General features: G+C 44.4%; 1 protein-coding gene across 6 annotated transcripts in view; it reads right to left on the bottom strand.

Annotated features, from left to right (window-relative positions):
* Positions 1 to 27,058, bottom strand: part of fgf13 (fibroblast growth factor 13) — a 312,099-nt gene that overhangs the window by 140,475 nt on the left and 144,566 nt on the right. For 5 of the 6 annotated variants that reach the window (XM_033030312.1, XM_033030310.1, XM_033030313.1 and 2 more), the window contains exon 3: positions 14,866 to 15,033. The exons of the other annotated variant lie outside the window; for it this stretch is intronic. In XM_033030312.1, coding sequence (XP_032886203.1) covers positions 14,866 to 15,033 — 168 coding nt within the window. The remainder of the gene's footprint in view (positions 1 to 14,865; positions 15,034 to 27,058) is intronic. 6 annotated transcript variants of the gene reach the window in all.

The following is a 27,058-nucleotide window of genomic DNA, read 5'->3' as shown; positions in this document are numbered from 1 at the left end:
AACCAGATCATGTTTTGGGATGTGTAGGAAGGAATTACAGATGCTGGTTTACACCTAAGATAGACACAGAATGCTGGAGTAACTCAGCGGGCCAGGAGGCATCTATGGCATTTGTACAATCTCATTACACCACCAAATTATAAAGTCGCATCTGTCATTGTTCATTCCCACAGGGGATTCCTGGTAAGCTGCTTACAAATGCATCCAATTTCTCAAAGTTAATTTCCTCCCAGGATCAAGCAATTTGGTTTGTTAAAAATAAACGAACTGTCACGTTTTATTATCCAGCATGTTGACTTAAATAATGTCTACTGCAAAGTATTAAAAATGAAATACTACACCATCTCCGTCACATACTGCTATACCTCTTCGAACAAAATGTTGTAGCCTCGAGGCAGTTCCTAACCAAATCTTGATAAATCAGGATTCAGGATTGGGTGTCATAAAAATATTCCGGTCAGAAGGAAGATGGTTTCCTTTGCTGGTTTTTTGAAATAAACTTTCAGTAAAATATAAACTATGGGCTGTCTTCAGGCCTTTTTACACTGGTATTGAGGTTGCTAATGTATTGAATATTTGTGAGTATTGCTTTTACGGACCTGTTATGCTGCTGCAAGTAGAAATGTCATTGTTCTGTAGTTGGTACTTATGACAATTAAACAAACTTGACTCTCGAAACCCATTCCTTTGTTTATTCCTCCAAGAACCTTGCATTTTCTTTCTTTTCAGATGCTTATTCAATTCTCTTTTGGTAGTTCCTATTGAATCTGATTTCATTGTCCTTTAAGGAAATCAAACCCAGATTGTAACTTACTCCACTAATAAATTCAAACTAATAATATTTGCTGGTTCTCATCAATGCTGTGCCTTCTGGCCATTCACCCTGGTCCTGGAACTGGTTACTCCTTATGTGTGGTAGTGTAAGGGTTACGTCAGCAGGACAGTCAGAGTCATAGCTCAATGATCAATAGGTGAGAGTTGAAACCTCACCAGGACAGCCCGGGAATTAAAATTCAAGTGGAATAGATAGGGTGGATTGTCTTTTTTTCCCAGGGTAGGGGAGTCTAATGTTAGGGGACATAGGTTTAAGGTGAGAAGAACAAGATTTAATTGAACCTGAGAAAGGCAACCTTTTCACTCAGAAGGTGGTAGGATATTGGATGAGCTGCCAGAGGAGGTAGTTGAGGTAGGAACTATAACAGCATTTAAAGATATTTGGACAGGTACATAGGTAGACAAAAATGTTGGAGAAACTCAGCGGGTGAGGCAGCATCTATGGAGCGAAGGAATAGCGACGTTTTGGGTCAAGACCCTTCTTCAGAATGATGTCAGTGAAGAAGGGTCTCGACCCGAAACGTCGCCTTCTCCTTTGCTCCATAGATGCTGCCTCACCCGCTGAGTTTCTCCAGCATTTTCGTCTACCTTCAATTTTTCCAGCATCTGCAGTTCCTTCTTGGACAGGTACATAGATAGGAAAAGTTTGGAGGGAGATGGGTGGAACTCGGGCTAATGGGACTAGCGTAGATGGGGCATCTTGGTTGGAATTAACTTGTTTCCATGCGGAATGACTCTATGAGTCAGTGGAAAATACAACAGGTATTGAATAAAGATAGTATCAGTAATGGCGAGCACAAATAGTTGTTAAATAAAATAGAGAATGCAGGAATGTCTGAGTGTCAGACAGCATGTGTGGAGAGAGAAACATAGATGATGTTTCAGATACTGAGAATATTTCCAGCATTTACTCTTTTTATTTCAGTAATCTTTTCTTGATTCTCATCCTGTCTGGTCCATGAGTGTCTTTCAGAGTTAGGAAAACACAAAGTGCTGGAGGATCTCAGTGGGCCAGGCAGAATCTGCAGCGGGAATAGACAGGTGACATTTCTGGTCAGTACCTTTCTTCAGACTGGGTCCCGACCCGAAACGTCATCTGTCCATTCCCTCCACAAATGCTGCCAGGCCCACTGAGTTCCTCCAGCATTTTGTGTTTTATTTTAATCAGTCCAGTAAACATCTAAACTGCTTCCAATGCATTAATGTCCTTCCTTACATGAAACGAACACTGAACACAATAATCCAGGGGTGCTTTCACCAACACTTCTGAACTTGAAGCATACTCTCCCCTACCTGTGTAGTAATTTCCCCAACAATAAATGATTACATTCTGAGCTGACAGCAAATAGTGGCAGTGGTGAGTGAAACCTACTGTAGGACTTTGATCCATAGCTCAGTGGGTGATGGGACAGATCAAGTGAAGCATTTCTGACCAGAGATGTGGAAGAATTTGGCTTCAGTTCGCCATCAGTGAAGGTTTCCAGTCAATGTGAATTTCCAATCAATACAATTAAAAGAAGGTTGTATAGAAGCACTGCAAATAATGAACGTGTTTGAAGGGGAAAGAACTACTGCTGTTGGTCAGTGAGTCAGTAGGTTGGCGGGACTTAAGGAGATAGGTCACCAGGTGAATGGTAGGGATTTAGAAACAAGGAACTGCAGATGTTGGCCAGGTAACATCCATAAAGAACATAGAACAGGCAGCAGCCCTGGAAATCCATGTTCTCCCTGACCCGCAGTGTTACTCCAGCACTTTGTGCTTTTTTGAATGACTTTAGAGACATTACAGATGTAGTGGTGAAACAGGCCCTTCGCCCCACCAAATCCGTTTTAGTGATCACCATAAACACTAACACTAGTCCTACACATGAGGATTAATTAACAATTTTACCAAAGCCAATTAACCTACAAACCTAAGGTACACAAAAATGCTGGAGAAACTCAGCGGGTGCAGCAGCATCTATGGAGCGAAGGAGATAGGTAACGTTTCGGGCCGAAACCCTTCTTCAGTCTGAAGAAGGGTTTCAGCCATCAGTCTGAAGAAGGGTTTCGGCCCGAAACGTTACCTATCTCCTTCGCTCCATAGATGCTGCTGCACCCGCTGGGTTTCTCCAGCATTTTTGTGTACCTTCGATTTTCCAGCATCTGCAGTTCCTTCTTGAACACTTAACCTACAAACCTATATGTCTTTAGAGTGTGGGAGGGAGGAAACCGGAGCTCCAGGAGAAAACCCACACAGTCAAAGGGAGAATGTACAAACTCTGTACAGACAGCACCCGTAGTCAGGATTGAACCCGGGTCTCTGGCGCTGTGAGGCAGCAACTCTACCGCTGCGTCACTTAGCCACCTTAATGATAGAGATTGTTTTCTCAAAGAGTGAGTTATTGAGATTGCAGACCAGAAACACAGAGGATTGTTTTTTCGTAGATGCAGACGGATTCAATGGACCAATGGCCTCCTTCCATGCTTATTCTATCTTTTTTGTTCCATGCCCCCTACTATTCTTGCTCAGGGCAACTTAGAGCTCAGATTCCCACTCCCACTTTCTGCACTCTCACTGCCTTCTGTGGTCTATCAAAAGACAGCTTAGAAATAAAGATAATGCATCTGTAAATTAATCTGTCGTGCATAGATTGCATTAACGAAATGTCAAATTATGAACTATAGACACCGGGAAATATAATCTGTTGAAATGAGGAAGAAAAGTACAGAGTGACCCAAAACTCCAGTCTGAAGAAGGGTCTTGACCTGAAACATTGCTTATCCAGCACTTTGTGTCTTTAAATATAACTTGTTGCATTTTGGGTGAAGGTCACAACACCAACCTCCAGGGCCACTTAAAGTCATAGAATCGTACAGCATGGAAACAGGCTCTTCGTCCCAATTTAACCAACATGTTCCATCTACTCTAGTCCCACCTGCCTGTGTTTGGCCCATATCCCTCGAAACCAACACGATCCACGTACCTGTCAAGTACCTCTTGTAATATAACAAAGCTGCCTTGGTGCTAATGGTGGACAGTTGATGATATTGGAAGTTTTTATTTACGTTGTGGGCGAAGAGCAAGAGCGAAGAAAATAAATCTAATTAGCTCCGGTGTTTTCAGGTGACCTCATGAGGCACTAGGGTCACCTTCATTTGGTCCACGCACGTCAACTCAATCCCAGGACTGACATGGACTCGGGCTGAAATGATTTTGATGGAAGAGTGAACAAGGCAAATTGCCTTCAGTGCTGGAGAGTGTGCTGATGCATGAGTCACTGGAGGCTTTAATAAGGAAACAGCTTGGACCAGAATTAAGGATTGGATTGTATACGTTATCCAGAATGTCACTCAATAATTGCATAAAAAGTTTGTTACCTAGCAGAGAATCTTCCAAAAGAATGTCTATTTATCTTCAAAGGATTGTATTTGTATGGTGATTTAATGCCAATATCATGCCCTGGATCTCAAGTAATGATTTTCTCTGTTACGCCTAAATACTCCAAATAATGTGGAAAACTATGTTTGTCTTCACTGCTGATTCAATTGAGGGAGGGAGGTCAGTTGGACATTGATCACCCATTCACATTAGTTCTACATTTAGTTGAAACACAATCTTAATTTCTCTCCACAGATGCTGCCTGACCTGCTGAGTGTTTCCAGCAGTTTCACTCAGTTTCTCAATGAACATGGATACGAAAGACAAAATGTAGAATCAAAGAACTGCAGATATCAAAAATAGGCACAAAGTGATGGAATAACTCAGCGGGTCAGGCAGCATCTCTGGAGAAAAAGGATGGGTGATGTTTCAGGTCTGAAGAAGTGCCCGACCCGAAACGTCACCCATCCTTTCGCTCCAGAGTTGCTGCGTGACCCGTTGAGTTACACCAGCACTTTGTGTTTCTCATGGATGTGCAGTTGTACTGTGTAAGCTCGCTCTGCAAGGCAAACCGCTCTGCAGTAATGTACTAATCACATAGTCCGTGAAAAGATCAGGAGTAGGAACTGAGCAGAGCCTAAAGGCATAGAGGGGTGAAGTTGAAATATAGGCACATGGAACTGCAGATGCCAGTTTACAAAAAGAACACCAAGTGCTGGAGTACCTCAGCAGATCAGGCAACATCTGTGGAAGATATGAGAGGTGACATTTTGGGCCAGGGCTCTTCGCAAGTCACCAACATTTTCAATATTTTGAAGATTCAGCGGTGACCAGAAAGACGCAACGACTCTTTGGGCGACTGAGGAGACTACTCACGACCATACATGCGACACCCTGGTGACATGTCGTGGGGTGAAGCCTGTATGGTCACCGGTAGTCGCCCAAAGAGTCGTACCTTGTTCTGGTCGCCGCTGGAGTTTCAACATGTTGAAAATTTTTGGCGACCTGTAACGACCTATGACGGGTGCCAGCAGTCGCTGAAAAAGTCGTGTAAGTGGGACAGGCCCTTAAGGAGAGATGAGGAGTGAAATGTGAAGCAAGAGCAAGGGGTATGGAAGGAAGAGAATGGGGGATGGAAAAGGGGGGGGGGGTGGAATAGTGGGAGAAATGGGCGAGCATCAAGGTGGGACAAGAAAAGGGGAGGGCGGGGTTGGGTTGTTACTTAAAATACAAGCTCAGTGTTTAATGTTCATACCATTGTATTGTAAGCTACCCAAGTGGAATATGAGGTGCTATTCCTCCAGTTTGTGTGTTGTTCTCACTGTGGCAATGGAGGAGGCCCAGGGCAGAAGGGTCAGTGGGGGAATGGGAAGGGAAGTTAAAATGGTTCGCACTGATGAAGGTACTGGGAGAGGCAACATTCTGTCCTTACACCCCACCAGAAAAAAAATGCTGAGGGAAGCAAGATTGGCCAAGGATACCAATAACAAGTGCCTTCCCCCACAGTGGGAATCACTGTGGGGGGGGTGTTTTTATGTTTTGGTGTTGAATTTCTTCATGAATACTGTGTTGTATTTTTATTAGTGTGCTGCAAGGACATCAGAATTTCCCCTGAATAAGGGGATTAATAAAGTCTATCAATCAATCAATCAATAAATGACCAAGTGGAAAAAAACAGGAAGGAGAAAAATATTGGAGATTGAAAATTGGATTCTATTAAAATATATCTGAGCTGGAATGTTGGTGAACAGTCAAGAATATGTCTCTTTCTTTGCTTGCACTGAAGTTATTTTGTGTGTATATCAAAGTTGCTTTATAAAGATATGCCTGGGTGTTATCTGGGCTGGCGGCCATCATTACATGGAAAAGTTGGGACCTTTTTCTTTGGAGTGTAGAAGACTGGGGGGTGACCTTATTGAGGTGTACCAGATCATGAGCGGGCATGGATAAATTGAATGCTCACAGTCTTTTTCCCAGAGTTAAGGATTCTAAAAACTAGAGGTCATGAGCTTAGGGTGAGAGGGGATAGATTTAAGAGGGACCTCAGGAGCACTTAGGAGAACTGAAGATAGTCCATATCTGGAATGATCTGCCTGAGGAAGCTATAGAAATTGATACATTTATGGCTTTAAAAGACAGATTGCATTTGGACAGATATATGGATAAGAAGGGTTTGGAGGGCTATGGGCGAAATGCAGGAAAATGGGACTCGCCAGGAATGCTAACTTGGGCAGCATGAACAAGATGGGCCTATGGTCATGTTACCGTGCTGTACAGCTCTAAGGCTGTGGCTAAGTCCCTGTCTGTGTCTCAGTCTCGGATTACATTCCTTTCAGTGAGTTGCACTGTGCACATTTTAAGTTGGTTTGAAGCAAAGATGCTCTAGTATCTTTGGTTTGAAGTAAATTGGAGTTATTGAGGTTAACATGTAGATCTGAATTGTTAAACCCTAACATTAATTAACACCTTGCTGAAATTCTAGTTGGTGTAAATGGAGTGAAAGCTTCTGGTGCTGGATGGAAGGAGCAACACATTGCTAACTGCCATCGTGAACTTCTCACCAACTACAGGAACTCACTGATCTGTTGCTGCTTGGGCAGCTGACAGCCCAGCGATATGAACATTCATTTCTCTAATTTCAAATAACTCCTGCAGTCCTCCCCTCCCTCCCCGCTTTGACATGTCACTCATCTTTCACTCCTCTCCTTATCTCACAACCTGTTTTCTTCTCTGGTTAACTAAACCCCCCTTTGCGTCTGTCCATCTATCATTTGCCAGGCTTTGTCTGGCCCCCACTTCTCTTCCAGCTTTCTTGCAAACAATCTGAAGAAGGGTCTCAACCTAAAATGTTGCCTATCCGTGCTCTCCAAAGATGCTGCCAGACCCGCTGACTTCCTCCAGCACTTCGTGTTCATCGCAGGATTCCAGCATCTACTATTCCTTGTGTTGTTGTTATGTGTGGCCAATCCATGTCACTACTATCCCATCGAACAAGGAGAGTGACTATCTTTGATCAGCCTCTCAGGCTCGAGGGGGACATGCACTGACTCCAGTTCCTCTGGGCTCTGGCGTAGCTGTTGAGGCCCAGGTGGGACTTGCAGACTCTGCTGCAGAGTCCAGGAGCTGCCTGATGGGTGAGTGTGTATTGGCAAGAAGATGTCCACTCTCTCTGCCACTGATGCTGGGCTTCTGCACGCATGCTTGTTTTCAAGTTCTAATAGATACTCATCTTTCTCATTAAGCTCCTCCCTTCTATAATCATCCGACATGCCACTGTCCCTCGAACTAGGACCACTAGAACGTTCCTAATTATGATCTCTGGTGGCCATGTCTGCAATGTAAGGTGAGAGGGGAAAGATTTAACAGGAACCCGAGGGGGTAACCTTTTGACACAAAGGTGGTTGGGATATGGAACAAGCTGCTAGTGGAGATAGCTGAGACAGGTACTATCATAACGTTTAAGAGACATTTGGACAGGACATGGATGGGATAGGTTTGCGGGGTTATGGGCCAAGGAGGGACAAGTGTGGATGGGAGCATTTTGATCGGTGAGGTTAAGTTAGGCCAGAGAGTTTGTTTCCATGCTGTATGACTAACTGCTGAGGGCCTGAGCTCTGAATCTTCTCCTTGAACCTGTTTAAACCTTGAAGTGTCACACGTGTCTGAGTGTCACATTATGTTCAATACCGCTCCTTGTAGTGGTATTTTAAGAACTGTATTGTCGTGCAATAGAGATCTGGAGTTCTGACAGTCCTCTCTCACCTGTTTACATTGGTAGAAAGATGCTGCTGGCAATTTTGGTTGCCATAATACATTATTAATTTGATATTTTTAGTTCCCTCAAAATGCATGTTCTGAACAGTTGGAGTGAAAGTCAAGCCAATATTTTATTTTTGTTTTCTGTTGTTTCTGAATATTTGCCAATATTTAACAGCACAAAACTTTGAAAAAAATTGAGTTTGTTTTTCCTTGGTTTGGAGTTTAGCTGTTGTGAGATACTGCTTGGTACAAACTGATTGACGGTATCGCTCATGTTTTCTTTGACTTTACACTTTATTTTAGACATTAGATGCAGCATGGAAACAGGCCATTCAGCCCACCATGTCCGCGCTGACCAGTAATTGCCCCATAAATTAGGACTATCCTGCCCACTAGGGACAATTTACAATTTGCAGAATTTGCAGAATCTTACAGACATGTACATCTTTGGAGTGTGGGAGGAAACCGGAGCACCTGGAGAAAACCCACGTGGTCACAGGGAGAACGTACAAACTCTGTACAGATGGCACCCGCAGTCAGGAATGAACCCGGGTCTCTGGCTCTACAAGGCAGAAACTCTAGCGCTGTGCCACAGTGCTGCCTTGATGTGTGGCAAAGTATTTGAACTCCTTTACACTTAGCTGCCATGATTTACCTGGTATCAGGTTAACTGCATTTAATTCAGTGGCAAACTATCTTCACATTGCAGCAGGCAATCGTTATGGACTTTCCTAACTTTTAAGTTGTGCTGTTTGATTGCTGGTGTCCAGCACAGACAAATGAAAATGAGAGTTGGTGGAATCGCAAACGGGCAGCAGTGGATTTGCTGTTTTCTCTTTTACTGGAGAGCCAGGGACAGGGCAGGATTTAAGACAAACATGAAGTCAAAGAGTAGAAACAAGGAACTGCAGATGCTGGTTTACAAAAAAGATACAAAGTGCTGGAGTAACTCAGCAGGTCATGATGCACCTCTAGATGCGGAAAGGATGTTTCCACCAGTTGGTGTCGAGGACCAGAGGCCACAGCCTCGGAATAAAAGGACGTAGCTTTAGAATGGAGATGAGGAGGAATCTCTTTAGTCACAGGGTGGTGATTCTGTGGAATTTATTGCCAGAGATGGCAGTGGAAGCCAGCGTGGGGCATTTTTAAGGCAGAGACTGACAGTTTCTTGATTAGTAAGGGAGTCAAGGGTTATGGGGAGAAGGCAGGAAAATAGGGTTGAGAGGGAGAGATAGATCTGCCATGATTAATGGTAGGGTAGACTGGATGTGCTGATTGCCTCAATTCTACTCCTATGACCTATGAACTTATCAACTCTGGAGGACATGGATAGGTGATGTTTCAGGTCAGGACCCTTCTTCAGGTTGGAGTCAAAGAGGTGTTAAATAACCATCTCTGATAGACAATGATAGAGAGTGCTTCACGCACATCTCTGATAGACAATGATAGAGAGTGCTTCACGCACGTCCAGAATCCAAATTCTAACCTGCAACCAATTGTAATGACAACACTACTGTCTACTTTTTTAAAACTACCAAAGCAGGGCGTCATTAATTTCTGAGATTAAGATTGGTTGGTGGAGTTTTTATCTCACCCTTCTATTGTAAAGACTGCTGGAAAGAGTGCAGAGAAGATTTACGAGGATGAAGCCAAGGCTTGCGGGCCTGAGCTCCAGAGAGAGGTTGGGCAGGCTAAGAGTTCATCCAGGAGTGCAGGAGGCTGAGGGATGATTTTATAGAGGTGTATAAACTCATGAGGGGAATAGATAGGGTGAATGCAGAACTTTTCCCCCACAAGATAGGGGAATCAACAATTAAAAGGTGTAGGTTTAAGATGAGTGGGGAAACTAATCAACCTCAGAAACCCGAGGGACAACTTTTTCACACAGAGGGTGATGGGTATATGGAACAAACCACAAGGTACAATAACAACATTTAAAAGGAATTTGGACAGGTACATAGGTAGGAAAGGTTTAGAGGAATATGCATCAAATGTGAGCTTAGATGGGCAACTTGGTCAGCACGGATGAGCTTGGCAAAGAGCAAAAGAGTTGGGGCAGTGCGGTGGCGCAGCGGTAGAGTTGCTGTCTAATGCCCCTGTCCCACTTAGGAAACCTGAACGGAAACCTCTGGAGACTTTCTGCCCCACCCAAGGTTTCCGTGTGGTTCCCGGAGGTTGCAGGTGGTTGCCGGAGGTTGCAGGTAGTGGAAGCAGGTAGGGAGACTGACAAAAACCTCCGGGAACCGCATGGAAACCTTGGGTGGGGCGCAAAGTCTCCAGAGGTTTCTGTTCAGGTTTCCTAAGTGGGACAGGGGCACACAGCGCCAGAGACTTGGGTTTGATCCTGACTACGGGTGCTGTCTGTACGGATTTTGTACGTTCTCCCCATGACCAAAGATAAACACAAAAAGCTGGAGTAATTCAACAGGTCAGACAGCATCTCTGGAGAGAAGGAATAGGGGACAATTTGGGTGAGACCCTTCTTCAGACTACATGACCACATGAGTTTTCTCTGGGTGCTTTGGTTTCTCCTCACACTCCAAAGATTGTAGGTTAATGGCTCTGTAGAATTGCAACTTGTCCTTAGTGTGTAGGTTAGTGTCAGTGTATGGGGTGATTGCTGGTCTTCACAGACGACTCGGCAGGCCGAAGGGCCTGTTTCCACATCTCTAAACTAAACTAAACTGCCTACATGCCTTATGAGACTATGACTGCAAATAAATCAACTGTTGTCTGGGCACTTAGCAAGGGAAATATCATCTAAAGCTGTGGGGATAATCTTATTTCATATTTGAGAATCTAATCTATGTCATTTTGTGTGTTATGAATGTCAGTCTTCCTGTGTTGGGTGGAGGATGTGTTTATCATATTCTGAACATTACTGAAACTAATGCCGGGATAAAGAGATGAGGAAATGCGCATCAAAGTGGCTGAGAGGCGTGAGGAACCAACGCCCCTATCTTGAGAATGTCACTCTTTGGAATCAGCATCATTCTGATTGGTAAATGAGAAATAACCCAAAAAAAACAATAACAAAAAATCAGTGGAAGAAACAGAAATGTGTTGAGCTGGCAACTTTGCAGACTGAATCTGCCCAGAAGGAATGGAATGATGAGAAATGGAGCTGTGCAATTGGGTCAGTTCTTCCGAATAAAATAAGGGAATGCAGGAAAATGATATCACCAGGCAAACCTTTTCTAAATCATTTTTGAGTGAATTTCAGCAAAGTATTCCAGATACCATCTAAACCCACTTTCTAACCTGTCCTGTTCCCTCAGGGATGTCCAAAGTAATTTTGACCACTCCACATTCCCACTATCCCATCATTTAAGGTAGACAAAAGTGCTGGAAGAAACTCAGCGGGTGCGGCAGCATCGAGGAGCGAAGGCCTATTTCCTTCGCTCCATAGAGTTTCTCCAGCACTTTTGTCTACCTTCGATTTTCCAGCTTCTGCAGTTCCTTCTTAAACATCCTATCATTTAGTTTAGTTTAAAGATACAGCGCAGAAACAGGCTCTTTGGCCCATCAAGTCAACGGCAACCTGCGATCTCCGTACACTAGAACTATCCTACACACTAGGGACAATTTACAATTTTACCAAAGCCAATTAACGTCTTTGGAGTGTGGTAGGAAACCAGAGCACCCGAAGAAAACCCATGTGGTCACAGGGAGAATGTACAAACTTCGTACAGATCAGGATCGAACATGGGTCCATGGCGCTGTAAGGCAGCAACTCTACTGCTAAGCCACCGTGCTGCCCTAAGCTATTGTATGTTACAAAGACACAAAGTGCTGGAGTAACTCAGTGGGTCAGGCAGCATCTCTGCAGAACATGGATAGGTGATGTTTCGAGTCGGGACCTATCTTCACACTCTGAAGAAGGGTCCCAACCTGTAAAGTGACCTATCCATGTTCTCCAAAGGCGCTGCCTGACCCACTAAGTTGCTCCAGTACTTTGTCTCTTTTTTTTGCAAACCCGCATCTGCGCTCCTTGTGTCTATAATTATTGTACGTTCCCCCCTATTTGCCTTCTCCAAATGCTGCAAATATTGATGCCCACAATTCTATGATGAGACTGCACACGGCATCTGTTTGTACAATATATTATGGTTTTCTGTGTCAAAGGCAAAATTAATTATTCTAAAGATTTAACCTTCCTCCACTGCTCCATTCACTTGGTCATTACGTGTCCATTTCTCTCCACAGATGCTGATTGGCCTGATGAGTTGATCCATGGTGGTCCATTCTCGGGGGGGAACAAGTGCTAATTCCCTGGCAACATGCCAAAAGGTGAATGCCATTTTATCCAAACTGGGGAATGTTGGTGTTATGCTGTAGAGAAGGGGAGGGGTGGGGACTGAGATTGGCAACAGCGATACCCCTTTCGATTACAATGGATCAGATTCCCAGAGTGTTGGGAAAACCTGAAAATGGCTGATGTTGCCTTACAGTCTCAGTGTGGTCCCGATCTTCTAATCTATCTCATTGCGAACCTTGCATTTTCTCTGTAACTGTAATGCTACAATGATGTGAACTTTATTCTGCACTCTCGTATTTTTCTCTTTGCTCTACTGTTGTACTTGTGCATGGGTTGATTGGATCAATGATCAATGATCAATGTTATTCCCGGCTATCATGGATGGTATACCCCATGTGTTGACAGACAGTGGAAGCATTTCTGTGCCATTGACTGTTCGAATGTCTACACAATGAACCATCTATGTTGGCATTTTTAGATTGCTAGTTTACGCTCCAGATCAAGTGGAACACCTCTCGTTTGCCTCAAATTAAGTAATTTGTACTCACAACCAAACTAATCTTCTTGCACATTTTAAAAATAATTGAAGTATGGAAATGATTACCAAATGCCAGATTATGTTCCTCCCAGTGATCCACCCACCCAATTCTAACTCAGCGCTCGGTACACAGAGAAAGGGTAACCTGGTTTGACTTGAATGTTCATTTGATCAACAAATCTTCATTGTCGGACTTCTCTGGTCATGTAAAGGGAGGGTTTGAATTTCAACACTGGCAATGAAACTCTCACAGAAGAAATAAAAGTAACCCAATAAGCTTCTCCAGAAAGATTCATAAAAATCCTAGCAAAATCCTAAATCCCATTAACTGTTTCAGGGTGATTTGGTTTGGATTGTAAGTAGATGGAACCCTCAACACTCATGGTGATGGCTGTGGTTGCAAACTGGGGTCTGGGAATGAAAGTCCTGAAAATGTGAGGCTATATGTGAACTGAGTTAAAGGGAAAATGGAAATAACAATCTGGTGTCAGTAAAAATGATAGTAATTTTTCTGGATTGATACGACCTTCCACCTGGTGCTCCTGTGTCCCTTTAGACTTTAGACTCTAGAGATACAGCACAGAAACAGGCCTTTTAGACCACCAAGTCTGTGCCAACCAGCGATCACCTCATACACTAGCATTATCTGACACACTAGGGGCAATTTACAATTTTACCGAAGCCAATTAAACTACTAGTCTGTGCGTCTTTGGAGTATGGGATGAAACCGGAATAGGAGAAAACCCACACGGTCACAGGGAGAACGTACAAACCCCGTACGGACAACAGCCGTAATCAGAATCGAACCTGTGTCTCTGGCACTGTAAGGCAGCAACTCTACTACTGCACCATAGTGCTGCCCTAAAGAAAAGGGTCCGCCATGCCCTTTGTGTTACTCCAACACCACACCCGTGCAGTTGCCTTGCCCTTGGTCCTGAAGCAACCCATGCCAGCAGTGGGATTGGCATAATAAATGTTACCCAGTTTTGCCAGGGAAGACAATCTGCCGAGATTAGACTCTCCAGGTGATAACAAGACAGAATGTGACAGCCAATCTCCAACCCTCAGCAGCTCGGTGAAAGCACAGTGTTATTAAGAAACTAAAGTGTGAATCAAGATTGAAAGGAATGTTAAAGAGAAAGGCTTTCTGAGTGCAAACTGCTTTTCGGAACACACGGACCATGGAAATGGTCCAATAATAAGATGCAGTGTTCTAATAGAGTCCAAATGCAGCACAGCGCACGGGTATATCATTGCTTTAATTCATACTTAGCTGGTGAGGGAAGATCTTGGAGATCTGTGACCCTGAACATGTCTCTTCCCAGGCATCATGTGTGTTAGTGCTGTTGCTGGTACTAGCCCTCGCTTCACCAGACACAGCGCACTGCCTGCGCTATTTATAGCTGAGCCCTGAGTGCTTCAGTGCCCTGACCGTAATCCTTTGTTTAAAAATAAAAACGAGGAGCAAACCATTCATCTGGGGGAACAATGTACATCTTGGTGCTGCAGTCATGTGGTCTGGCTGCGTTAGAAAACTGCGAAGAAAACCGTAATCACTTAACACAATGCAATAGGCTCTAAACGTACAACACACATCTGCATGCAATACGCTGCTTTTAGATGCGACTTGACGTGCATTGCATACAGCTCCCATTTAAGTCCGCTTCTCTGTTAATGGCATACAAACAGCATGGATTTTGGCCAGGCAAGTGTGCAGAAGCATTGGTCAAAGATTCTGATGCCATTCCCTTAGTCAAGTGCTATATTCTGGGGCTGGGATGCTTTTATACAGCAAGCAACTTTCCAAAAAAAACAGCCAAGTGATATGGAGCGTGTCACACACAAAAAAAACCCACACATTCCTTCTCCCTCCCTGTGTCCAGAGCATTGGATTCTTAACCATTTCTCACGCATGCGTATTCGGGCAAGGTATCGGGCCCAGGGCAGGCAAGCAAACGGCAGGTGAGAGGTTCACCGAGCCTCTGGCCGGTGGCAAGGCTCTGCACTGTGAAGACAGGCTCCCTCCCCCACCCGCCCCATCCCCCAGGACACAGCACAGCAGGGGGGGGACAGAGACAAGGACAGACAAAACAGCCGAAGGTGCAGCAGACAAACCTTCCAGGTCTGTGTTTTCATTGTGGTTGACTTGCTTCAGAGGGCAGCAGAAGATTTCGTTACATTTAGCACGAAACGGAGACTCTTTTTTCTTAACATCGGTGGATTGGATAGAGTCTCGGTGCAACGCATAGTACTCTTGTGTGTCAGGGAGAGCGGCATCTCGAACTGTGGTTTTCACACAACAAAATGAACTAAGATTAGCAGGCATTCACCCACACTCCCCACTCCATCTCCCCTGAAGTCTGGTTAAAACATTTACACCAGTCCCCTTGCAAAACAAAACATCAATTTTTACGTTTTTAAGACTGGAATTTCCATTACATTTCACCTTTGTGAAGCCAAATCTAATCACTCAGATTTAAATCTCTGTATGGTAGATGGAGTCTCCTGTAATAACCACAACATGCACCCTACCAGTTTTATTTACAATAAAATCATTTACAAAATCACATCAGCTGCTCCGTTTAGTTCTAAGAGCCTCCACATGGTGGCAAGTAAATGTGTTGTCACAGATGATATTGGGAAACAAAGGACAGTACTCATGCATTCTGAAAAAGACACTGCTGATAACTGCCCCCTCTGATAGCCTGCAAACACACATCCTCTCCCAAGAAGGATGAGGGTGTAAGGCATAGGGAACATCACCGCCTGCAAGTTCCCTTTCAAGTCAAATGCCATTCTAACTGAGAAACAATTCACCATTCAACACAAAGAACTGCAGATTTAGGTTTACAAAATAAGACACAATGTGCTGGAGTAACTCAGTGGGTCAGGCAGCATCTCTGGAGAACATGGATTGGGTCAATGCTGCCTGACCTTCTGAGTTACTCCAGCACTGAGCATTCCAGCAATCTTTGATCGGCACTGGGTCCAAACCCTGGAACTACCTCCCCAACATTACTGTGGGAGCACCTTCACCAGAAGGACGACAGTGGTTCAAGGTGGCAGTTTACGCACACCTTCTGAAGGGCAATTAGGGATGGGCAATAGATGCTGGCTTGCCAATGTTGCCCCATCATGAATTTTTTTTTAAATGGGCTATGGAACCAAGGAACTGATGTGGACTTTGGAAGAGGAAGGACGAGGACCCATAATCCTGTTTATATCAATAGGACGATGGTGGAGAAAGTCAAAAACTTCAAATTCCTGGGCGTGCATATATCCGAAGATCTTTCCTGGACCCAGCACACTGATGCAATTATAAAGAAAACACATCTGCGCCTCTACTTCCTGAGAAGATTACGGAGATTCCGTATGTCAAAGAGGATTCTCTTGAACTTCTACAGGTGCACAGTAGAGAGCATACTGACTGGTTACATCATGGCCCGGTTCGGCAACTTGAACGTCCAGAAGCGGAAAAGACTGTAAAAAGTTATGAACACTGCCCAGTCCATCACTGGCTCTGAACTCCCATCCATCGAAGGGATTTATTGAAGTCACTGCCTCAAAAAGGCGGCTGACATCATCAGAGACGCACACCATCCGGGCCACACACTCATTTCACCATTACCACTGGAAAGAAGGTACAGGAGCCTGTAAACTGTAACGTCTACGTTCAGGAACTGCTTATCCCAACAGCCATCAGGCTATTAAACACAACAACAAATAAGCTCTGAACTACAACAGAATATTATTATTATTGCACTATAATAGTTTGTTTTTTGAAAATGTGTACATGTGTATATATACACACTGAACTTTTTTTTCTTCAGTTATGTACTATGTTTACATATTCTGTTGTGCTGTAGCAAGTAAGAATGTCATTGTTCTATCTGGGACATATGATTAAGTGGACCCAAGGATGAGATTGAGATAGACTTTTGAGTAGAGGGGAAGCAGATGACATGGGGATTGGGATATAAATGGCTAATGAGGTCCAGGATAAGCTGGAGATGTCAATGACAATGCAAGCATTTATTGCCCATCACTGGTGACTCTGGAGAAGGCAAGGATGAGCTGCCTTCTTAAGCCACTGCAGTCAGTGTGGGGAAGGTGTACCCACAGTGAGGTGGTTCCAGGATTTGAACCCATTAGCAACAGAAGTGATGGCATACTTCCAAGTCAGCAAGAGATGGGAATTGCACATGTAGGATTTGCCTCAGGAGCAATGTAAACAACATTCAGATGGAGAGAGGTGAGATTGTGGGCTCCTTTATCATTGTGGGCTTCACCATTGCTTGATCATCATTGCTTTTTGCATATCTTCCATTCTTTTGTTCTATATCTCTATATCACTGCCTATATTTCCCTTTCTCCTGACTCTCAGTCTGAGGGAGAGTCTCAACCTGAAACGTCACCTATTTCTTTTCTCCAGAGATGCTGCCTTATCCCATAGTTAAAGCAGCATCTACAGTTCCTTCCTACCCATGTTAACCAAGTATGTCTGTTTAAATAATAAGCTAGATGCAGATTGATCCGGAAACAATGGTGAGAGATCTACATGCGATTCAAATGGGAAACAAAAGGTAGAAAAGATTGCTTGCTAATTAGCAACTTAATAATTCATGTTCAGTCTCATGATGTTCATGGTTCTCATTCACAAGTGTCTATCTGGAACAGTTATGATTTATTATGTCAATTAAGCAACTAGAACTATACTTCTAAATGACTCCACTGACAGGAAAGGGCTTTTGGACGTCATGAACCAAATATGAAAGTGAAAAAATATATATTTTCATTTCTCTCCTTGAACCCCAATATCAGACTTTGTTTGAAGAACGGGTTCATTGTGAATGTGCTGAACTGTCTTTGTAGAGCAGAATGAAAAAAAAATAACATAAAAAAGTAACTGTGGAACCAATGTTTGCATGCACAGAACATTTAAACGTCACTGGGATTGTTTGTAGACCTGCTGGAATTGAGGTGCTGGGCTCCGGTACCTGCTGGGATTGAAGCTGGGTATTCCGATCCCTGTTGGGATTGAAGCTGGATCTTCCAATTCCTGCTGGGATTGCAGGTGGTTGGGTTTTCCGTTCACACAGGGATTTAGGTCGTGGACTCTGATTCCGATGGGCTGAATGGCCCAATTCCTCTGCTCTTATAACTTATGAATTTATAAATTTACGATTCATGCTGAGAAAGGGGTTGTGATTTCTGCTGGGATTGAAGGTGTGGGTTGAGGGATCCTTCTGGGAATGGGGGTTTATGAATCCTGGCACAGGCCGGCACAGTGGCACAGCAGTAGAGTTGCTGCCTCACAGCACCAGAGACCCAGGTTCAATCATAACTACAGTTGCTGACTGTACGGAGTTTGCACGTACTCCGTGACCACGTGGGTTTTCTCTGGGTGATCCGGTTTCCTCCCACATCCCAAAGACGTGTAGGTTAATTGGCTTCTATAAATTGCAAATTGTCCCCAGTGTGTAGGATAGTGCTATTGTACAGGATGATTGCTGGTCAGTGCAGACTTGATGGGCCGATGGGCCTGAATCCATGCTGTATCTCTAAACTAAACTACACCTTATGTGGTTAGTATTTTGTCTTGGCAATGCGTCACAGTCTCTGCAGGGAGACGTGCAGGCGAGGGGGGCATGTGTAGTATTCACCATGGGCAGGGTTAATGACAGGAAGGGCACAGTGTCCTGGGTAGGGAGGTAACACAGGCCAGTAGGAGGTCAATCTGTGTGCTGGCTGAGAGGGTGGTTGAGTCTGGAAGCAGCAGCACATGTCGACTCGTCAGTTGGTGGGATCAGGAACTTGCCCGAATCAGTCGGCGTAACCAGGTGGGACCTGGAGACGTCAGATGCGAGAAGCAAGGGCCGGTAGTAGGGTAAACCGGAATATTTTGCCTCCACCGCCTTTAAAGTCTGCTGCACAAAGATGGCCGGTCGAGGAGAAGGATGTCGGTTCGCGGGAACAGCTCCAGTACATCGAGCGCGTGGGTCGACCGGACTTTGAATAATGGAGCCAAAAATGGCGACGTCTGCATGTGTAAAATTAAATTCACTGTGCAATTGCTTATGTGATAAATAAAGCACTACTGAACTACATGGCTGGCATAAACGAGTTGGGCCAAAGAGCCTGTTTTCATTCTATACCAGTCTACGACTCTCTGACTAAGCAGCGAGACTGAGAGAAGGAAACAGCTGCTGTTCCTGGCAATGGCTCAGACAAACCTAACTATACTTTCAAAGTTTAATCACAATTTAAGTTAATTATTCCCTGCTTTAATTTTAGAAATATTTTCTAATCAGATTGCCATGGGAGGATGTTCTGCGAGCGTCTGACAACACATCGCTCACCAGCTGAATATTCAATGCCATATTTTGTTTTGCATTCTTTTAGATTGCACCACGATGTTTGATATATTCTGCTAGTTTTACACTCGTCGTATTTATTGGTATTGCCATGGACACTGTTTACCCAGTGACAAGTGATAGGAGGATGCAAAGGTGAGGGGAGATTTTGATAGGTATATGGTTAGACAACAGCCAGAGATGAAGAGACAAAAAGTGGAAGAGAGGGATAAAAGAGGTGCCGATAGTGAAGCTAGAGGAGGGAACTGTGGCACAGCTGTAGAGTTGCTGCCTTACAGCGCCAGAGACCCAGGTGTGATCCTGACTATAGATGCTGTCTGTATGGACTTTGTACGTTCTCCATGTGACAGAGAGTGTTTCCTCCCACACTCCAAAGACGTGCAGGTTTGTAGGTTAATTGGCTTCTGTAAATTGTAAATCGTCCCGAGTGGGTAGGATAGTGCTAGTGTACAGGGGCAATGACTGGTCGTCGTGGAGTTGGTGCGCCTGTAAAGATACAGCTCGCGCTGCATCTCTAAAGCCTAGCAATGGTGGAAGAGGCTGGAACGAGGGGGAAGGGGAGAAATGGGTGTTTCTCTGCTCTTTGACCATGTTCAGACCCGCTACCACAGTCACGTGCGTTTCCCCTCACCTGTATCCACCTATCACTTGCCAGGCTTTGTCCTGCCCACACCTCTCTTCCAGCTTTCTCCCTACCACTGCAATCGTCACTTATCCATATTCTGCAGAGATGCTGCCTGACCCGCTGAGTGACTCCAGTACTTTGTGTCTTTTTTATTGTAAACCAGCATCTACAGTTCCATGTGTCTCTGAAGATCTGCACTGAATCCAAGGACACAGTCTAGAGGCGAGAAGCTTCCTGCTGTTTCAAGTTAACCAGCATAAATCTGGAACACAGTGCACAATCTGCAGCCCATTTATAGCAACCACATCAACACATTGAAAGGCTGCAAAGTAGGTTTATTAACACCATATCAGGAGGAGAGAGATCGAAAGTGTGAGGAGATTTGAGCAAACAAATGAGGACAAGCTCCTTCACTCTCACCAACTCCACTGGATACAGTATGAAGATAGTGCCAGCAACATGCACATTACACAGCGATTTAATTGGGGTTTTTTGAGCAATAATGGGTAGTCGGAAACAATATTTACCTGCGTTGGGATTCCAGGGCAAGAGGGCACAACTGGGCATTATGGAATACAATCAGGAGCACCATTTCACACAAGTTTAGGGGAGATCTGAGGGGGCATCTTGCAACTGGAGGGGTATGGAACCTGGAGCACACTGCTTGGGGAGACTGTGGAGGCAGGGACTCCCACAACCAGTAAGAAGTATTTAAATGTAAAGTACAGAAGTCGATGGATCAAGTGTTATGGAAACATACTCCGTAGTATCAGGCCATTCAGCCCAACTCGTCCATGCCGACTGAGACCCCTTTCTAAGCTCGGCCCTCCTCCCCACGTTTGGTCCATTTCCCTTTCAACATTTCATGTACCCGTCCAAATGTCTTTTAAATTTTGTTATTGTATCTGCCCCAACTACCTCCTCTGGAAACCCGTTCCATCCACCCACCACCCTCCGAGTGAAAAGGTTGCCCCTCAGGTACCTATTAAATATTGCTGCTCTCACTTTAAACCTATGCCCCTGGTTCTTGATTCCCCTACCCTGGGTAAAAGACTAGTGCAGTCACCCTATCTATTCCCCTCATAATTTTACACTTTATCATTTCAGCTCTCAGCCTCCTGAGCTTCAAGGAATAAAATCCTGGAGTGGCACGGGTGGGGGACATTTTTGTGGAACTTGAAATGTCAGATGGAATTTTCGCACTGTGTACACATTGTATATATTTATTACTTGGACAGGGGCCACAGAGTGGCACGGGTGGGGGACTGTTTGGTGAAATTTGACAAATGTAAAAAAATTGTACTGGAATAAATTTGCATAGTCTCCGAAAATGTCGGATGAATTTTGTTTGAATGGTTCAGGAATTGTATATATTTACCAATGGAATAAAGTATATTTTGAAATTAAAAAAAATAAAATCCTAGCCTGCCAAACATCTCCCAATAGTTCAGGCCCTCAAGTCCTGGCAATAGGTGCTGGCACATTAGGTCAGAATCCATAGTTAATGGTCAGCATGGACATGGTGGGCTGACAGGCCTGTGTCTGTACTATACGACTGTGACAAATAGTGAAGATTGGAATGCTGCCCCAGCAGGATATGAGGAATGAGACTAAAGAGTTGGGTTTTGACAGATGTGGAAAACATGGGTAGAGATGGACAAAGGGAGGCAAGGCATAGATCAGCTACAACCGGAGTGAAATGCAGAACAGACTCAAGGGGCAAATGGCCTCTCCCTGTTCCGATAAATGGAAGAAGAGTTGTGTTCATTTAGGGATCGTTATTCTTTTAGTGTCAGAAATAGTGGAGTTAGTTTCAAGCAACAGGACCCCACAAACATCAAGGTAATAAAAGTAGTCCACGACACTGGGGAGGCCTCTACCACCCCCCACCACCCCCCTCAACATCAGACAAGGATCTTTAATGCCACTGCTGATGGCAGATGGGATCTCTGTTTGGGTCTCATTCACGTAACGTTAATGTGGCTGTCGCATCTCACGTGGCCCCTTGAGATTGAAGGTGATTTTGATTGTCCGTACACGGATAGGAAAGGTTTAGAGAGAGTCACAAGAAACTGAAGATGTTGGAATCTTGAGCAAAACACAAAGTGCTGGAGGAAGTCAGCGGGTCAGGCAGCATCTGGAGAGGCGATGAGTTGGTTTGGAACCCTTCTTCAGACTTTAGGTTCAGAGGGATATGAGCAAAATATGATCAAATAGAAGTAACTCAGATGGGCCATCTTGGGCAGCAAGGACAAGTGGTCGAAGGGTCTATTTCTGAGTTGATTATTCTGTGACTTGCTTCTACTCTTGTTCTACTTTTGCTACTGGTGGGGCAGGAGGGCGGGCAGTGGTGAGGTGGTAGCCACCACTTAGACCTCAGTTTCATTGTTTCATGAACTCAAGATTCAGTCAGCCTTAATGCTTGCTCTCCACATTGAGCAGTCATGGTCCAGGGATATCCTTCATTCATTTCTTTGTCCACCGTTTTAGTTTATTTAATTGAGTTTAGAGATACAGCATGGAAACGGGCCCTTTGGCCTACCAAGTCCATACTACCAATGCTCACCCATACACTAGTTCTATCCTGCAAACTGGGGACAATTTACAGAAGTCAATTAACCAACAAACCTGCACGTCTTTGGGATGTGGGGGGAAACCCGAGCACCTGGTGCAAACCCACATGGTCACAGGGAGAAGGTGCAAGCTTTCTACAGACAGCACCAGTAGTCAGGATTGAACCCGGGTCTCTGGCGCTGTAAGGCAGCAACTCTACCGCTGCACCGCTGTGCTTGCCCTGGTGACCTCTTGCTCACCAAAGCTTGGGGTGACCTTGTCCAGAAGTTGGCACCAGGTGTGTGAGTGATGGGATCAACCCGCCAAATGTTGCTGACTGTACGTACGTCCTCAGCACTGGGCACGAGGGCCGGGGAGATCACCCACCCACAGGGGTTTGCTTTGCGTGCCAATGGATTTGGAGGGTTTTGTATAGACCATGCTGGTGGTAGCTCTCCAGTGGTTTCAGGTGCTGCTGCAGGCTATCCGTGCTTCACAGGTACATGGGCTGGCAGTGATTAGGGGGTTAGAAGTGTTGATGTTTTATGGCAGAGAATAGTCTTTAATTGGAGCCAATGTTCAAATATTTTAGGTTTTACAGGTGATAGCTGGACATTATCATACACATTGACCAGTCTGAAGAAGGGTTCGACATTAAACATCCATCACCTATTCATGTCCTCCAGAGATGCTGCCTGACCCGCTGAATTACTTCAGCACTTAATTAAACTCTAAACTAGCTCCTGGGTTCAGTTGAAGTAGATGAATTGGAGATTATGTCTTGTTTGAAAACACACTTAATTGGTCTCATTTGAAAAGGCACTGACAAAAGCACAGAAATCTAATCTATCCCCACAAGGCAAACAGAAAGTAATGCCATTGTTTATATACTTCCTCCACTTTCCCTAATTGTGAGTTAATCTGTTGGTTTCTCATCCTTGTAAACACAGGAGCAGGAGGGGGCCAACCAGCCTCTGGCCTGTGCTCGCTTGATTCAAGAGTGGGCGATCTGCTTTCCATTTATCCACATTCTCCTTGAGAACCTTATCATCAAACAAACAATCTATCCATCTCAGTCAGAGACCTTCAACTGCCCCTCAGCAAACACACTCTGACAGACAAGGCAGAGATGTGAGCTGGTGTGCCTGGGCACAGTGCCTAGGAAGGAACTGCAGATGCTGGTTTACACCAAATATAGACACAGAATGCTGAAGAAACTCAGTGGGTAAGGCAGTATCAGCACCAGAGACCTGGGTTTGCTCCCGACTATGAGCAGCGCTGTCTGTACGGAGTTTGCACGTTCTTCCTGTGACCACGTGGATTTTCTCTGGGTGCCCCGGTTATGTCCTATACTCCAATGACGTACACGTTTGTAGGTTAATTAGCTTATTTAAATTGTCCCTAGTGTGTAGGATAATGATGGTGCACGGAGTGATTGCTGGTCAGTGCGGGCGGAAGGGTCTGTATCCAAGCTGTATCTCTAAAGTGTACGGAATCCATACCAGGTTAACTCAACTGAGACATGAAGGCAGTTCCAGGCTCCTACTGCTTTGTGTGTGGGAATGCTTCCCGACTACAGAAGGGAGAGCTGCACTTTAAGATCATGTACCTTGTTAATGTCAGCCATCCCCACCACCCCGGCAGATGACGTGCCTTCTCAACGCCCAGCCCATGAAAACCCTTTGCCCTGACACACAGCAGTGAAGAAGTGCTGGTGAGATAGTTGGCCTTCATCACATCTCTCCCCACTGCCTGTCACCTGGTTAAACGGCATCAAATCATTCAGCCTCTGTCACCATTCACTTACAGGCCACGATATAAACCTGTCAACACCAAATACAGAGCCAAGGACAGATGTTTTTTTTCTAAACAGTGCTGCAACATTTCAGCAGAATTCAATCACAAAGGTGCAGGGGATGAACTATCCCGGCTCACCACAAATGTCCGCTCATGGGTCAGACCTTGACAGGGTGCAGCTATCTAAAACAAAAGCACGTTTACCCAGCTGACCAGTGTATAGCTGCAGCATTAATCAGAATGAATGAGGAGACCTGAAAGAAGAAAATGGCACAGTGATGCAGCAGTGCCTTACAGATTTGCTGCCTTACAGTGTCAGCGATCTGGGTTCAATCTTGACTACGGGTGCTGTCTGTACGGAGTTTGCACGTTCTCCATGTGACCGCGTGGGTTTTCTCCGGGTGCTCAGGTTTCCTCCTAGTTTCCAGACCTAGCTTTGTAGGTTAATTGGCTTCTGGAAATTCGAAATTATCATTAGTGTGTAGGACCGTGTTAATGTACAGGGTGATCGCTGGTCAGTGTGGACTCAGTGGGCCGAAGGGCCTATTTCTACGATGTATCTTTAAAGTCTGAAGTCTAAATCTGCTACAGAAAGTCATGTGTAACCTTTAAAAATACAGATAAAAACGGAAGGATAAAATCCCTTGGAAAAGAAGCAGTAATTCTACTCACAAGTCCTTGATCCAACCACAATAAACTGCACCATGCCCTCAGTTCAGAATTGTGCCTTATTAATGTTTTATATAATATGTACTAAATAAAACATTGAACAGATTCAGTTTGAGGCTGAAGCCCTGGTGCAGAACATAGGGATGGAATAAAGCTCATCTTCATCCCATCACAGGTACTTGTCAAAGACGGAGCATCATCCCTTCCAATAGAAACGTAGATGAAAGAGAATTGCCAAACCTTTAAACTCCCATTCCCATACTGACCTTTCTGGCCTGGGCCTCTTCCTTTATCAGAGTGAAGCCAAATGCAAATTTGTATTTTGCTTGGGCAACTTACAACCTAGCAGTAGGAATATTGATTTCTCTAATTTAAAGTAACCCTTGCTCTCTCTCTCTCTCTCATAGAGTCATAGTCATACAGTGTGGAAACGGGCCCTTCAACCCAACTTGTCCACATCGGCCAACAATGTCCCAGCTACACTAGTCCCACTTGCCCGCGCTTGGTCCATATCCCTCCAAACCTGTCCTATCCATGTACCTGTCTACCTGTTTCTTAAACAATGGGATAGTCCCAGCCTCAACTACCTCTCTGGCAGCTTGTTCCATTCACCCACCACCCTTTGTATGAAAACATAACCCCTCGGATTCCTATTAAATCTTTTCCCCTCACCTTGAACCTATGTCCTCTGGTACTCGATTCCCCTACTCTGGGCAACAGACTCTGTGCATTTACCTGATCTATTTCTCTCATGATTTTGTACACCTCCATAAGATCACCAATTTAAAAAAGCAGGGTTGACAACCATATATTGTGATTTTTTTTTAATAGGAAATGATACAAATTTGATTTAACTATATTAATATTAATCAAAGGAAGCTCAATCGGTTGAATTTTCATGGGTGGAGTTTTGTTAACCGTGAATAAGGATACCATTAACACGCTTCCTCCTTACCAATGAGCTGCCTCCCTTCATAGAGTCACAATAAACTATGCAACCGATAGAGGCCATTCAGCCCATTGAGTCTGCACTGAGACCCACTTCTCAGCAAATTTCCCAAATTGCTGCAATAATTTATACTTCAAATATTTATCCTCTTTTAAGTTTGAAGCTATTCACACAGATGGTGGTGTCTACATGGAACGAGCTACCAGAGGAGGTAGTTGAGGCAGACATTTAAAATACATTTGGATAGATACATGGACAGGACAGGTTTAGAGGAATAAGGGCCAAATATGGACAGGTGGGATTAGTGTAGATGGGGCATCTTGGTTGGCATGGGCAAGTAGGGCTGAAGGGCCAGTTTTCACACTGTATGACTCTATTCTTGAATTTGTATCCATCCCTTATTAATTATTTTATTAACTACTTTTCTTCATAAAGTAGTCACCTATTGAGTTTGTGTAAACCAGCATCTGCACTTCCTAGTTTCTAGTATTCAAAGACCTCTTCCACCCAAGATTGTTTCCAAGTCTCATGACAATCTGAGCACCAATCTGAATTAGTGACAACAATGATTCCTCGTCCTACATTCACTCATATCCTTGTCATATCCAACCTGTCAAGTCTCTTCAGGATCTTGTACATTTGAATGAAGTCCCCACTCACTCTTAAAAACTTCAGTGGACAAGCCAAGCCTGACCAACCTTTCCCATTTCAGGTATTAAGCTTCTTGGAACTGCTTCTGATATGTTCACATCCTTTTGTAAATAAGGAGGCCAGGACTGTACTTTCCAGATGTGGTCTCACCAACGTGCTAGATAAGTGAAACATAATCTCCCTACTTTTGTATTCAATACCCCAAGCAGCAAATTTGGGAAATTAGCTTTCTTAATTACTCTCTGTTGCAGCATGCCAACCTTTTGTAAACCATGCACGAGGACACCAGTCCCATCTGCATGGTGGAGCTCTGTAATCTACAAGTTAGACACTGCTATTTTCCTTTATTGTTCCTGCCGATGAACATTTTCACATATTATACCCCAGTTGTCAGATCCTTGCCCACTTACGTAACCTATCTATATCACTTTGTAGCCACCTTGTGATCCATTTACAACTTACTTGCTGCTCATCGTTGTGCCTGGAAGATTGTATGTCAGACTTCCACTGCCTTCATCCATCTGTAAACAGTTGGGCCCCAGCACTGTTCTGTGTGGCATTCTGATCATTACATTTTGTAGAGGGACTCGGTTTAGTTTAGCTTAGTTTAATCTAAAGATACGGCAGGTAAACAGGCCCTTCGGCCCACTGAATCCATGCCGACCATCGATCACTCGTTCACATTAGTTC

Source organism: Amblyraja radiata, chromosome 12, assembly GCF_010909765.2.
Source record: "Amblyraja radiata isolate CabotCenter1 chromosome 12, sAmbRad1.1.pri, whole genome shotgun sequence".
Classification (NCBI taxonomy): Eukaryota; Metazoa; Chordata; class Chondrichthyes; order Rajiformes; family Rajidae; genus Amblyraja; species Amblyraja radiata.
The sequence above is the reverse complement of the archived record's forward strand: the minus strand, read 5'-3'. Positions and strand labels throughout refer to the sequence as shown.